The sequence below is a fragment of the Nanorana parkeri genome, unplaced genomic scaffold (assembly GCF_000935625.1).
Source record: "Nanorana parkeri isolate BGI_ZX_2015 unplaced genomic scaffold, ASM93562v1 scaffold857, whole genome shotgun sequence".
NCBI classification, from domain to species: Eukaryota; Metazoa; Chordata; class Amphibia; order Anura; family Dicroglossidae; genus Nanorana; species Nanorana parkeri.
This window is the reverse complement of record NW_017307125.1, coordinates 27,056-42,587: the sequence shown is the minus strand read 5'-3', so window position 1 is coordinate 42,587 and position 15,532 is coordinate 27,056. Positions and strand designations below refer to the sequence as shown.

The 15,532-nt window shown below is 38.6% G+C and overlaps 1 protein-coding gene and 1 pseudogene across 1 annotated transcript; both read left to right on the top strand.

Annotated features, from left to right (window-relative positions):
• The first annotated feature begins 441 nt into the window (after positions 1-441).
• On the top strand, positions 442-1,377 carry LOC108794481 (olfactory receptor 5V1-like). The gene has a single exon (XM_018565527.1). It carries the CDS (start codon positions 442-444, stop codon positions 1,375-1,377), a length of 936 nt encoding a protein of 311 aa, XP_018421029.1.
• Positions 1,378-8,271: 6,894 nt separating this feature from the next.
• On the top strand, positions 8,272-9,256 carry LOC108794480 (annotated as a pseudogene).
• The last annotated feature ends 6,276 nt before the right edge of the window (positions 9,257-15,532 follow it).

The window sequence follows — 15,532 nt, the reverse complement described above, 5'->3', positions numbered from 1 at the left end:
TTTTGTCTAAATGAATTTCTACCTTTCCATAATTACTTTAAAAACATACACATAAACAATATTATTATAATTATGATCCCTACGGTGGGTGTACACATCAAATTCTTCTGGGCTTCATTTAGCAATTAGGATGATCCCCGTAGTTATCATTAGACTATTAATACACCTACTGGAATCAAAGCAACACAGTGCAAAGGAGGGAGTGCACAGAACTATATTAGTAGTGTCTTAATATTACTGCCTTAGATTTTCCTTATTTGATCTATTTAATGCAGTATATATTTTACTGCATGTTTATTTCATGAGAGTCCAAAATATATCTATGTAGAAAACAGTATATCTTTTTTTATATCTAAAAATACAGTGTATATATTTGACATATTTGCTATATATGAACTTTTATTGTTTTAATTTGAGTGCTTTTATTTTATTTTGGTGATCATGGGTCAGACCAATATGACTGTGGCAACCTATTTCATTATTGCTGGATTCTCAGAGCTTCCTGTTTTGCAGCTACCAATTTTTCTCCTGGTCCTGCTTATTTATTTTCTTACAGTTGGAGGTAACTCAACCATTCTTCTTCTAGTCTGTACAGATCATCGTCTCCACACTCCCATGTACTTCTTTTTGGCCAACTTGTCCATAGTAGACATTTCTTGCTCGACTATAACTCTACACAAAGCCCTTGAGACATTTATATCGGGAGATAACACAGTTTCTCTTTTTGGCTGTCTCATACAAATCTTTATCTATTTATCTTTGTTATGTGATGAGTTATTAATTTTGACAGCCATGAGTTATGACCGTTATGTGGCCATATGTAACCCATTACAATATCACACAGTGATGAATCGTAAAGTATGTTTACTTTTAGCCTCAGTGTGTTGGACTTGGGGAGTTATTGAGACCATTCCTATATTTATTGAATTACTTGGCTTTACCTGCTACACATCTTGTAAGTTAAACCACTTCTTCTGTGACATTGTGCCTCTAAAGAAGTTATCTTGCAGTGACACATCTATTCTAGAGCTTTATATGCTCATTGTCGGGATGTTAATTGCCACTTTTTCTCCATTCCTTCTGACTTTCATCTCTTATGTTTTTATTATCTCCACCATACTAAGGATCCGTTCAAGCATTGAAAGACGTAAAGCCTTCTACACATGCTCCTCACACCTAACAGTGGTCGTCCTTCTATACAGCAGTCTTATATTCCAGTACGTGATGCCACACTCATTTGTCAATTTAGACTTGAATAAGCTTTCTTCTCTGTTTAATACAGCTTTGATCCCCATACTCAATCCACTTATTTACAGTCTAAAGAATAAAGATGTGAAAGCAGCTTTTAGAAGGAAACTAAAAATAACCACAAAATAATGATGAATAGGTTTTCCCAAAGCCTTGTCATTTACTAACTGAAATGCTGCATGAGACTGGCTGAATGTTGAGGAGAGAGAGACACTCGGACCACACATACAGACTGTCGACATCGACAGAAATAAACTATTAGATCATAGATTATAGTATGTGAGGAATTACTGAAGAACAATACAATATACAAGGACAAAGCACAATAAGTAAGCCTGGGTCCTGGGTATCCTTGTGGTCCTGCCGTGGTACTGAGAGGAGGGGGGGACAAGAAGGGGAACCCTATGATCTCCAAATCCTTGAAAAAAACTCCCATCCGTCCTGGAAATCTCTGTAGATTTAAGGCCTCCAGTCCCTTGAAAAAGCTGATTTGCTAAATGCGTCGGGCACAAAGCCAAGCTGGCCACAATGGACAAACAACAGATTGAACTGTATAGAGAGCAATAAATGTTCCATGAGCTAATAGGTATGTTTTGTACTTGTTGATGCATGAGTTATTACAGCATAATATGCATAGTTCATATGTGGCAGCAGGAAGCTATTAAAGGAGAAATTAATTATTTGTGAACATTGTTTTTAAATATTTATGTTTATTTTAATAAATAAATTAAGCTTGTGTTTTATAACAAAGTTATGTCTGATGCCTCTGAAAGCCCCTAGTATATTTTGGGATCTATGGATGGTAGAGGGCTGAGGTGTTAGTGGATCTGGGAATAAATAGTCCTTGGAATTTTGTAGTATCAAGGACTAACTGAAAATCATGTAGTGGAAATTTTCCAATTTTGTTGCATCGCAAACCAGTTCAGGTGAGGGATCATTGAGCAGATTATGATATGCATTTACAATGATGGTTGTTTCTTTCATTCATCCATTTGTTGCTCAAAAATAAAACAGAGCCAACCTAAAACTTGCCCCTGACTACATCTTTTTTATGCATATGTATTCAAATAGACCTGACATTCAAATATATTTGTTAATATATATGTTGCGTACATGTTAATATATATGTTGCGTACATGCTTAGCAATGCGCTGTAACAATTTCAGGTCTTTACTATCTCAGGTCTTTTTTTTTTTATTATTTCACAGACATCACTTACCTTATCCTGCACTTTATATTCACTTCACATATTTGCAGAATAATTTTTCACATTGGACTAATCACCACGGAACCATACTGTGACTATTTTCACTATTCACAGTAAAACCAAATAGATTCACTTTCCAAGCGCAACATACCCACTTCTCTTTAAAACACTTAAACACACATTGTTGCGGCTGGTGTTTTAAATCCGACTCCTAGCGCAAACTAAGTTGTTTTGAATATCTCAGGTCTATTACTATAAGAAATAACTGTACATCACAATGCTTTTATCTATTGTTCTAATTAGAAGGATGGTTCAGGTATTGTTCAGACCACATCCAGAGTCAGCATCTTCTTCAAGAATTGATATATTGGTTCAGAAAGGACACATTGTGTAAATCCTGCTGTCTGTGCAGTTGTTGGCTATTTTCTCAAATATCTGACACAAATCAGACCCTGTTGTTGCCTGTCACCTTGTGACTTCTTACAAAGTCACAAGATTGCAGTCTAACCCTTATAGGAGATTTAAGAAATGCTTCTGCCTGTCTGTAGCGGACTGATGCCATCATCCTAGCCTACACACATTTACTGAGTGTGCCTCAAGGTCGGCTTTTTAAGGATAAAAGGTTGGGATATGGGGGGAAAAACATAATGTTGTGACCTGTGACATTGTGACATGTCAGGGATTTATCATGCAGACTTTTAAAGCCAGTAAGAAGTCAACTTTAAGTAGAAAACTGAATGATGCAAGAAATTGCTTTACCCTGTTTACATACATAAGCATCAACTCAGAGGACCTCTTGCAGTATATAAATTACTGTGCATTATTTGTTGATTGTTCAATCAATTTATTTCAAGCTAGAAAGGTTTTTATCACAGATTAGATAAAATCACTACACTTATGTTATAACGTCATGTTTTGCAGTATTTTGTGTATAAGTTAGTAGCCAAAGATTACCACATGGGATTTGGCTCATAAAATGATTGGCTGACATCTACAGTGAGTGTCTATGAGGTGCCTATTGATAACAGCCAGAAAAAGAGTATTGAGGTGGTGATAAAACAACAACTCATGAGATAAAATATTAATTCACAAGGAACAGAGGCTTTTGCATGCTTTCAAAGGATGTAATATTCATTTTAGTGGACTAAAAAACTGCAGAAAAACATATTGTAGTATTAAACAGATATAATGCAACACTTTGGGCTTTTTGAATCACTCCAAAATTGCAATGGAGAAAATCAGTTAATCTGCTAGAGCTAGAGGGAATGAAATCTATGCTTCTACGGGGCTAAGGTCATCCATACCTGGAGGAAAATGTTTTCTACAAAAATGCAAGAGAACTTGTATCTGTTCTGCTCTCTGTTAGTTGCAATATCAACCACCATGATGTAATTGTGGGTGCACATCCTAAGGAGAACCTGAACTGCGAAAGCTGTGTTCAGAAAAGGCAAGCAGAGGACAAGGGACTAGTCTCCATTATTACCTGTGGCCTTATTGCAGCTGATCTTTTCCCCATTACTGGCTTACCATGCCTTGTTCTGCACCCTGTGTGGAATTTGCCATCATGGTGGAGGCAGGCTTTCCTTTATCATGTCAAAACTGCCTGCCTGATGATTGCTGATCTGATGCCTAGTAGAGGAACAATCAAGACGAAGCAGCAAGAGAGGTGCAAAAAGCTAAAATAAATAGATTAATGAAGTAGAAGCAAGGAAATCAAGACAAAAGACATATTTTCAGGGTACTTCTCAGGCGCAATTAACATTAAAAGATATACCCAATAACATAGCATATCTTTACTTTTTGAATTCATGACCACTTTATTGTTGTCCAGGTCTGCACATGACATGCTCTTCTAACTTGAAGTTGGCAAAAATGAGGTAGTTATGTTTAGCCATATCATAGTATCCTGTTTTTTCACTAGAGTGAATTTTTTTATTTAAGGCAAATTAATAGCTAAATACACAGCATACTGTATATATAGTATATATAGTTTATGTATGATATATATATGATTGATAGAGAGAGATCTATCTATCTATCTATCTATCTATCTATCTATCTATCTATCTATCTATCTATCTATCTCTCTCTATCAATCATCAGAAAAACTAATATGAAACATTGCTTTACAAACTTACAAAAATAAAAGGGAACTGACCAAGAGCTACTGTGTTTTTTCTGGTTAGTTGTCAACCAGAAATAAACATCTGGAGTCTACGCATCCTATATCAATATGTTATTTGCACCAAATAGAAATGTGGCACGGATCTGGCAAATTCCAAATTTTAAACATTAAATCTTGCTTTTTTTGTATGGAAGGGAGGCACAGATTATGCAGCGCTGTTGTTATTTAAAAATGTTTTTGCAAATACTTGTTTTATAGTGGGTCCCCACATTGTCTCCCCTAACACGGGTACCTACATCAGCTAAGCGACTGCTGTTGAGGCACCCATGCATGCTCGTTCCTGGCCGTGACCCTGCGGCAGGCCACACCCCTCCTCCCTCCACCCAACAGGTTGATTGATGGCAGAAGGAGCATATGGCTCCTCTGCCCTCAATCTCCTCCCCCGCAACCAGGAGGTTCGGGATGCAGCATCACTTCGGGGACCGGCGCATGTGACAAGCGGCGCTGACAGGTAAGTATGGGGCGGACGGGTGGCACAGAAAGGTACTGGGTGTTTTTTACCTTAATGCAGAGAATGCATTAAGGTAAAAAATGATATGCCTTTAATACTACTTTAACCTTTTGCCGTCCGCCCGTAGTAAAAAAACGGACGGCACTGCTACATCTGCGGGCACGCACGGGCAGAAAAGACCCGACCGTTGCACACACCCGTTACCGGGTGTTTCACATATAGGCGATCAGCGGGTCCATAGCCCGCCGATCGCCTTTATGTGCTCGTTCGCGGCAGATCTCTGCTTCATCAGCTTCTTTTGGGGTCCACAGGTGATATTAGGGGTCCTAGAGACCCCTAATATCTCCATAAAGAGGACCTGTCAGTGTGCCTTTGCTATTATATAGGGGGTTGTTATCCCCCTATATAATAGCAATAACAATAAGTGCAAAAAAATAAATATAAATAAAAAAAAATAAAAGTAACACATAAAAAAGTAAAATAAAATAAAAGTCACATATAAAAAAAGGGGAAAAACCCCCCCCAAAATGTTTAACTCCCCCACCCCCACGTTTACGCGCCTATAAACGTAAATACGCGTCCGGTGCCCCAGCGCGCAAAAATTACAATTGCGCTACACATGTTACATATCGCCGCGAACGTCGCAGTGAGAGCAATCATTTTAGGGCCATCAATCACTGATAACACTAAACTGATGAGCGGTAACAGCTTTTAAAGCGTCGCCTATGGCCAATTTTGGGTATTATCGTTTTTTGAGGTTTCGCGCGCGCACGCAATTTTAAGGCTTGACATGTTTAGTGTCTTTTTACCCGACGTGACCCCATCTTTTATATTTTACCAAAAAATTGGGTAATAATAAATGTTTTATCATTTAATATAGGGGAAACTGTTTTTTTTTTTAAAATTCGGTAATTTTTCCTTAATATAGTAAAAAAATAAAACCTCCCAGTGGTGAATAAATACCACCAAAAGAAAGCTCTATCTGTCCCCAAAAAAGGGTATAAAATTCATTTCAGTACAGCGCTGCATGACGGAATAAATGTCAGTCAAAGTACCGCAGCGCTGAATACTGAAAAATGGCCTGGATGGGAAGGGGGTTTAACACCGCGGATGTCAACTGGTTAAGATGTTTATATATTTAAAAATGTATGGATCTCAAGTATATGTGAAATCTTTTTACAGCTGTCATCTATAATCATCACTGTTGCCTTGCCTGCTATACTTCTTTTAAAGCACATTGGTTACAAATCTGAAGAATGAGCACATTATGAAGAAATGCCTAATCAGATGCTACCTTCAAAGAAGACCTTTAAACAAGTATACACAGAGATATATGACAGGTAGCTGTGGGTAAATGCAAATGATTACTTTTAGTGTAGATACATAGATGATTGACAAAAAGACCAAGGTCCATGGAATCCGTCCCTTTTTTTGTCTAACCAACTACCAATCAACTACTCTTTTGGCAAATAAAACTTTCTGTAACATCAGAGCTATGCCTCCTAAGCTTCCAAATTAGCCTGTGAGGCTTCTCATTGCCTTAAAACCAAAAGGAAGGATTAGGTCCACAGGGTGGTAAATACATTAATACTTGCAGTGAAGTTGATGTCAGTAGTAGACTGGAAAGGAGGACAGAGCTGCTGCTAAGATTTAGGGAAATAATCAGGCCGAAAATGTTTTATTAAGGTACCTTAAGCTGACAGTTTATTTGGTAATGTAACCATTAGGTCAAAAGAAGGAGGAACTCCAGGAATCTAAAAAGTTAACCCTTGCTGTGGGGCTACCCCTGCACCGCAAGGATTTAGTGCTCGGTTAGGTCTAAGGACTCACATTTTTAAAAAAAAATGCACTCACCTAAACCTCTATTCCACCTTGTTTCTAGACAGGTCCCCACAGCCTCTTCTACCCCGGACTCCGGCAGTCTAAGCCCTGCTGACCTCATTCACCTGCATTAGACATGTTAATGCTGAGGGACATACCACAGCTGGGAGGGGGGTGAGTGCTGACAGCTGTAGGACCAAGAATCAGGTGAGTATATATTCATTATTCTTGCCCAAAGAACCAAAATGAGCAGTTAACCCTTGCTGTGCAGGGGTGGCCCGTCTGCAAGGTCTACCTTTTTTTATACCTGAAGTTCTTTCACTAATCAGGAAGTTTTAGATCTTCACTTTCAGAAAATGTTTCTGAAGTGAACTGAGATATAGTAGGACTATACTTAAAGTGACAACAAACTCAGGAGTTAAATCTTAAAAGTGCATTCAAGTACCTTAACTATTAACAAAAATCTATATTATTTGTGTATCACTCGGCTGTAGATCCTCAAATCATCTCTGAATTGGTGCTGACACTGTCCTTCCTTCTGGAGGGGGGCTACTTTTGTTCCCCGTGGTCCCTGTGTGTGTTGTAAAGTAGTCACCACTCCAAACTCGCTCCTGTGATACGACTATAACTTGAATACAAATTATTAAACTAAACGTGAGATTGTAGTCCATCACAGGAATTTTGGGGAATCTCTCTAACAGAGCCCCAGAGGGGTTTTAGCCCTTTACAAATCTATCCAAAAATAAATAATAAACTTTCAGCTGGACAAACACTCCAACTACAGCTCTGCTTTGCTTATGTTATTTTCTATATGTTAACTTTACTATTTTCCATTTAATTGTGTTATGACATTGCATTTAACATTATAATGAAAACTCTAATTATTGAAGGCAAAAAAAAACATTTTCTTTACATATTTATTTTAATGAAATACATGTAATGAATTTGTTCCCTATGGTAGATGTACTGGATTAAATCTTCTGGGTTCCATTTACAAAAAAAGCAGATCCCTATGCTCATGCTTTGACTATAAATACACCTGCTAGACTCACAGCAGCACAAAGAATGAAGAAGAGTGCGCAAATCTAAACGTCTGTTGTCTTTATTTTTTTAGCTTAGAATCCCATTATGTTTTTGTATTTGTTTTTAACCTGTATGAAATATTAGATATGTAATTATATCATTGTTTTCTCTGAGTCCAGGACATACCTATTGTCTTTTTCTTTTTCTTTCTGTAAAACCCAGGACAAACCCTTTGTCTTTTTATATGATATTCTTATATACAATATGTATTAATATGTTTTAATTTTGTGGTTTTACTTTTGTTTCTTTTTTTGCTCATCACCAAAAGTACAGATCATGAGTCAGAGCAATGTGACTGCAGTCAATTATTTCATTATTACTGGCTTCTCAGATGTTCCTGTGTTGCAGCTACCAATTTTTCTGCTGGTCCTGATTATTTATCTCATCACAGTTGGAGGTAACGTGACCATTGTTCTCTTGGTGTGTGTAGATCATCATCTGCACACCCCCATGTACTTCTTTCTTGCCAACATATCCATAGCAGACATCTCTTGTTCAACAATTACTCTACACAAAGGCCTTGTAACATTTGTGTCCGGAGATAACACTGTGTCTCTTCATGGCTGTCTCATCCAAATCTTTATATATTTATCTTTGTTATGTGATGAATTAATAATTCTGACTGCTATGAGTTATGACCGCTTTGTAGCTATATGTAACCATTTGCACTATTACACAGTGATGAATCGTAAAGTCTGCTTAATTTTGGCCGCTGCATGCTGGATTTGTGGTGTTCTAGAATCCCTTCCTATATTTATCGAATTACTTGGCTTTACATGTTACACATCTCGTAAGATAAACCACTTCTTCTGTGACATTGTGCCTCTAAGGAAGTTATTGTGCAATGACTCTCATGTTCTAGAGCTCTATATACTTGTTGTCGGGATGTTAATTGCCACTTTTACTCCATTCCTTCTGACATTCATCTCTTATGTGTTCATTATTTCCACCATACTAAGGATCCGTTCAGTCTCTGGAAGGCGTAAAGCCTTTTACACATGTTCCTCACACCTAACAGTGGTCATCCTTCTATACAGCAGCCTTATATTCCAGTATGTGACACCACAATCATTTGTCAACTTAGACTTGGTTTAATACAGCCATGATTCCTATACTGAATCCACTGATATACAGCTTAAAGAATAAAGACGTGAAAGCAGCTTTGGGAAGGACAATGACATGGCTAACTACAAATAAATCAATTCTCCTGCTGCCTTCTTTTTTTTCACAGTTTACCAATAAAAAACGTATATTACATTAAAAGTATGGAAAAAATAGTTTAGGTATGCTCAATTGTCATAGCATTTTGTTAGGGTAGCCGACTCATGTTGATGCTGATAAATGTGGCTTGAGCATCTAGGTATTAATGTTCTCTGGTCATAAAAACTATGTATTGTTTGAATAATATAACAGCAGTCATTTAAAAAAAAAAAAAATGCTGGCAATGTTTGACCAGCTCTCCTTATCAGTATATTACAGCGTAACAGTCTATGCCTAGAGGTATTAATCCCATAATATAAGACATGATGTAAGAGAAGAACAAATGTATAAACTCCTGATCTTCCAGCAGTTCACTGTGATCCATTTCTCAGGTCAGATCACAATCCACTGACTTCTGTTCAATTATTTTGTATCATTTTTTAATTAACCAAATTAACCCCCTTCCTTCCCCAGCTCCCTGAAAGTTACATAGTATTTGAGGTTGAATAAAGACATAAGTCCATCAAGCCCAACCTATTGGGTGTATGCATTATGGTTGAGCTGGTGTGTGCGTGTGTATGAGTCCATGTGTGATTTTGCTCTTAGGCGTACCTGTACCCCTGTATGTTATGGTCTCCAAGGAAATTGTCCAAGAATATCTTGCATGATTCCACACTCTTAGCTGAAATCACTGCCTGCGGCAGTGAGTTCCAGTCCTTAACCGCTCTAACTGAAAAGAACCCCTTGCGCCTCGCGTGTTGAAATTTTTTTCCACCAATTTTTGGTGGTGGCCTCTAGTCTTTGTTATGGGGTTAACCGTAAAGAGTTTGTTAATAATGTTGCTCTCACCATTGAACAGTTTATACAAGAAAATCACGCCCCCCCCCCTTAATCTCCTTACTTCCAATGAGAACATATTTAATTTTAACAGCCTATTTCATAGTTCTGGTCCTCCAACCCCTTAATGAGTTTGGTTGCCCTCCACTGGACTTTTTCCAGCTCAAGGACATCTTTTCTGAGTACTGGTGACCAAAACTGGACCACATACTCCAGATGAGGCCGAACCAGTGATCTGTAAGGTGGCAAAATTATAGACTTGTCCCTGCAAAACATTCCCCTCTTAATACAAGACAAGACTCTGCTTGCTTTGTTTACCGCAGCCTGGCACTGCAAGCTATTCTTCAATCTGTTGTCTACAATGACCCCCAAATCTTTCTCCATTTCCGACTTCCCTAGTGGCATACCCATAAGTGTATTGTCCATTTGCCTATTTTTAACTCCAAAGTGCATTACTTTGCATTTATCGACATTGAACTTCATCTGCCATACAGTTGCCCACTCTCCGATTTTATCCAGGTCCTCCTGTAATGTTACAATGTCTAAATCCGTGTCTATTACCCTCCCAATTTTCATATCATCAGCAAACACTGAGACATGGCTATTTACTCCCTCCCCGATATCATTAATAAACAGGTTGTAAAGCATGGGGCCCAGCACAGAACCCTGGGGCACGCCACTCATGACCTCAGCCCAGTCTGAAAAGGTGCCATTAACCGATACTCTTTGTTCACGTTCCTGTAACCAGTTTTCTATCCACGTGCACACAAAGGAAAGTGGTAAAGGTATCCTTTGATCGCCCTACCAATTTATTTCTATGTTTCCATAGATTGCTTGCAGACTTCCAAATCAAAAGAACAAGGAACACAATTATGAATTCCTATTTAAATTATGTAAGGAAATCTTTAATTCAAACACTTTAAAACACATGCATCAAGAAGATTCACCTGCAGTGACTGTTTGGTGAATATCAGATTCACTGCTCTACAAATATGCCCCTTAAAGTGTAACTCTAGTTTTGTTAAGAAAAGCACAATCCCCTCTAGATGATCTGTAGTATGTACACTGCAATGATTTTAGCAAACTTTGCTGCAGATTCATACATTTCTGAAGGCATTGCTGTTTGTTTCACCACTTCCTGCTCAGACTAATTCTAAATCGGAGGATCAGCCTATACAATAACCACCTGAGCAAATCTTAGTGTTCTAATGAAGAAAGCTGCAGTGTTTTCAGTGTTTCCTTTGAAATAGGGAGTATCTCACCAAAACTGAAAAGCCTATTGCAGAGGATGCCTAAACTTTGACTTGTATCTCAGCACTGACATCTGAAAAAACAAGTGAGACAAGAAGTGACGTATCTGGGGGTATTCTGTACACTATCAATGTACAGGAAGCCTCCAGGTTGCCATATTGGAAGTAAGGGACATTTGGCAGTTTCAGAAAATTACAGGCAATGTAAAGGTAATTTAAAAATGAAATTACAAAATGGTTTATGTAGCATTTTGTGTATGTTACAATATCTTGTTTCTGGAAAGGGCATCTCCTTACCCCTTTATACAAACCTTACCCAGTTTCCCTCTCAGCCTTGCCCTTCTGCATCTATTACTGAAATCAGCTGTGTCAGGGACCCAGAGGAGTGGTGACACCATGCTCCTGGTCCTGTCATGGTGACTTCTTTTCAAACACATTTGCAGAGAAATTGGGGTACAATTTCAGACACCGCTATCATTGTTAAGTATTCAAAAGAGCTCCATAGACTCACCACTCCATTCTAACTTCTGCAGCAGTCAGGCTATAGTGCGCTTCCCACTTATTCAGAGGAATCTTCAAAAGATCAGCAGGACAACCAGAATAAGTGCAATCCAATGCCAATAATGTGTTTCACCACCTGGCTTAATCATATTATTAAGCCCAGGTGGTGAAACACATGGGAGGGGTTGGTGTGGTGTGGGAGATGTTCATTGCGCTATTGGATTTTTTTTTTTTTGGAACCTGTTTGGACTATGTCAATACATTTTGGATTGCACTTATTCTGGTTGTAAAAACAAGCAAAAAATACAACAAAAAGGCTAGAGCGCCCTCACTAATGGGTAAAGGACCTGTTACGCTTATAAATGTGTGTGGTCTAACTGTAAATGAGCAGGAGTACAGTGTGCAAGCTCTATCAGAAACAGGGAGAGGAACCCTGCCTGGCCAGCTGAGACCGCGGGGTTTAAACAATCACCCCTGACAGCTATTAGACTGCTCTCCGACATCTCCAAACGAGCTGACACGCTGTATGCTGACACCAGCACCGCGAGTAAAGGTTTCACAGGAGTGGCGCTTTTTCATCTTTGTGACTTATTCTGGTTGTGCAGCTGATCTTTTGAAGAATCACCCCTAGCATTGTCCTTACATTTACAGGAGTGAACCATTCATCTTTGGCGAGAAACTGCTAAAGGTATTGCATATCTGGAAGGATACTTAGATGCAGCTTTTCTCTTTTTATAAAACATTGGCTGATTATGTCATTATAGCAGGTAGATCCTTCCAAGAGCAGTCTGCTCGAGAACGGTAAAGGACACTATCTTGTTGTCCATGCAGATTAAGGTTGTAGTGTCTCTGGTTACAGTGTCTACCAGACACCCACATACTCTCTTCACCTGTGCTCCCTTGCAGTTCCTTGCTCTGTCACAATCAGCAGCCCGACTTTCCTAGCAACCCGGAGGAGAAGTGACATCAATAACCCAGTAATGTTATAAGTAGTGAATACTTATTGTACTGATATATTCACACCAAGTAAGAGAGAACACTGAGTAATACATCATCATAAAACCAATGAGTGGACATTAACCAGTCTCTTCATTAATATGCAGCCACACATGCTGCGTAGTAAAAAGAGCCAGATTTATTCCCTCTGCTGCCCCAAGGCCAGGTTCCTCAATGCGCCCCCCTACCCTCCCCCCACACAATGGAGAATGGCAGACCTGCAGGCTACATACAAGTGATCTCGCCGAGATCACTTGTACAGAACAAGCTGCGGCTTCCCCGCTGTACATTTAGCCCTGCTTGCCCAAAGCAGGGCTAATTTAGAAAAACTACACTCCCGGGGCCCGGAACTACTTGTCCCGGGCGTCGAGAGATAGGAATTCCACACCCCTGCTGCCCGTCTACCCCCTGCTGCCCCGAGGCCGGGCCTTGGTTGGCGTTATGGGAAATCCGGCCCTGGTAGTAATACTATACTTTATATGTTTTGTTGTTGATGCACTACTTATGTCTTTTCCACTCTCTACTGTGTCTTCTTGTGTCTTACTGTATGTGGATACAATAGGCATGCATTCATAAAGGATTGATCTGGTTGTGTTGACAGTACTTTAAGGGTATAGTCTACTTTTTAGAAAAATAAATACATGCACCCACATCAATAAAACAATTTTTTTCAAGCCAGTGCAGGTACAGACCTACCATTAGGGGATAGAGGAGGTAATCAATGTACTACAAGTGCAGTAATGCCATTGCATTGTGCTTCACTGAGATTTACTAGCTCCTCTCCCACAGTCACAGATGGGATTTGCTTACACAGATTACTGAGTAAAAAAAAACAACCCAGAATGTTGCAGGGAAAAAGAATCCCCCGATTCAGAGAAGTGGGGAGCCATTTTAGGGTGGGGGATAGGGGAGTGTGACAACGTGTCATGTTACACCCTAAATATGAGTGTAACATGAAAAATAGTCACAAATGTGGGCAATGCCTTTAACCTTGTTGCCAAAGGGTGTCTCTAAGAGATAATTACTGGTGGATTTTCTAACGGGAAAGCACTGAATGCTATTCAATTACACTGTCCATGTATGTGACCTATATTAAATACCTAAATTAAATACATTGCCCAAAAGTTTATCTTGGTAAAAAAAAATCCATATATAAAGTGTTGTATTAAGGGCTAAAGTGAAAAAGTCATGATAACTTATTTTTAGAAAAAAACAAACAAAAAAAATGTATATTTTCTCAACTACAAACACCCCCAGACTAGTGCCACAATGGATTGGCTGAAATCCCAATTGCAAACAAAACTGTATTGGTGGATGGACAAATCTTCCAGATCTGTGTGAAATGTAACTTCATAAAAGACAAAATGACAACCACTAGCAAATGGTGGGCATGTTGATGGTATGATATACAACAAATGAACACAATAAGAAAAAGCTTCAAGTCTTCTGGCCAGAAAAGGACCTAGTTAAAACCCATTTTTAACATGGGTCAGAGCTTACATAGGGCTATGGACCTTCCCCTGCCACAATGTCACAGTGTTCAGGCCCAAAGATTGACTGCTCAGATGTTGTGCCCTTCATTCTAGGAGGAAGGCAAGAATGTCACATGCTCCCCCAATATATGAAAGCATTAGGTATTTCCAAGGCCTGGCAGATGTAGAGGGAGGAGCATAAATAATTTAGGCATTAGTAGCAAAGGAAATAGGTTAGGAAGATAATCTATTAAAGGGACAGTATGCCAATACAAAACATGTACCATATCCAGTTACTATGTTATACACAAGCCTCAAAAAGTAAACCAAACCTTGATTTTCATTCCCTGACTGAGCCAAATCCGCCTTTATTTATGTCTTACATGCTCCCCCTCCCAGACACTGCAGCTCACACTGCAAAGGTTTTAGCAACAGAGGCAGTGCTGTCAATCCACAAAATAGGACTAGGTGCTGCTTGACAAGATACAAGTTTGTGAATCAGCAGTGACAATGGTGATAGCCACACCCGTAACATGTTTTTCATCCCATTGTACTACTAGCAGGTGCATCCTGGTTCTATTTGAAATCCACACCAGACCCTTATCCTAAATAGGGGTATGGTATGGATTTTTAGAACAAATGTCCAATAAAAGAAACCCAAGATCAATCACGTTGTCCAGTGATGTTGATTTATCATCAATCATGATGCCCTGAAAGCCCACCAACACAAACATAATGACCTGTGCATGAAGATCTTCTCTTTATCTGGACTCAAATTGAAAATATTGGTTTCCCATTGCTGTGGTCAAGGAGCTCATCCTCCAACATGTTGGCATTGATGTAATATCAATGGATAGCATGATTTTTTCAGCCTAATCTTTTTCAGTGCCTTTATATGGAACATAGCCTTGAGTTCTTCTTTAGCTTTTATTGTGATCATTTCAAAAATTATGATACTGTTAACAATGAGATCTTACACATATCTGGGGATTTCTGACTCTAAGGATTGTTCACTGGGAATTTATTTCACACCTTTTTTTAAAACTGCATTTCTTTAAAAGGTGACATACAACATATTTTTTTTATCTGAATTATATCCTCATATATGCATATATTCTTCTAATTGTGTGTGCACTTATGTATGTTTTATTATTTGTTTTTATTTGAATTTGGATTATTTATTTTCTTTTGTTCATAAATAAAGGTAAATATAAGTTTTTGTTATTGGGGATTTTTCATTTAACCTGTATTTTGTACCCAAGAAGTTTTTATGATTGCTTT

Coding starts and splice junctions, on each gene's coding strand:
- LOC108794481 (XM_018565527.1), top strand. CDS start 442: ATGGGTCAGACCAATATGACTGTGGCAACCTATTTCATTATTGCTGGA.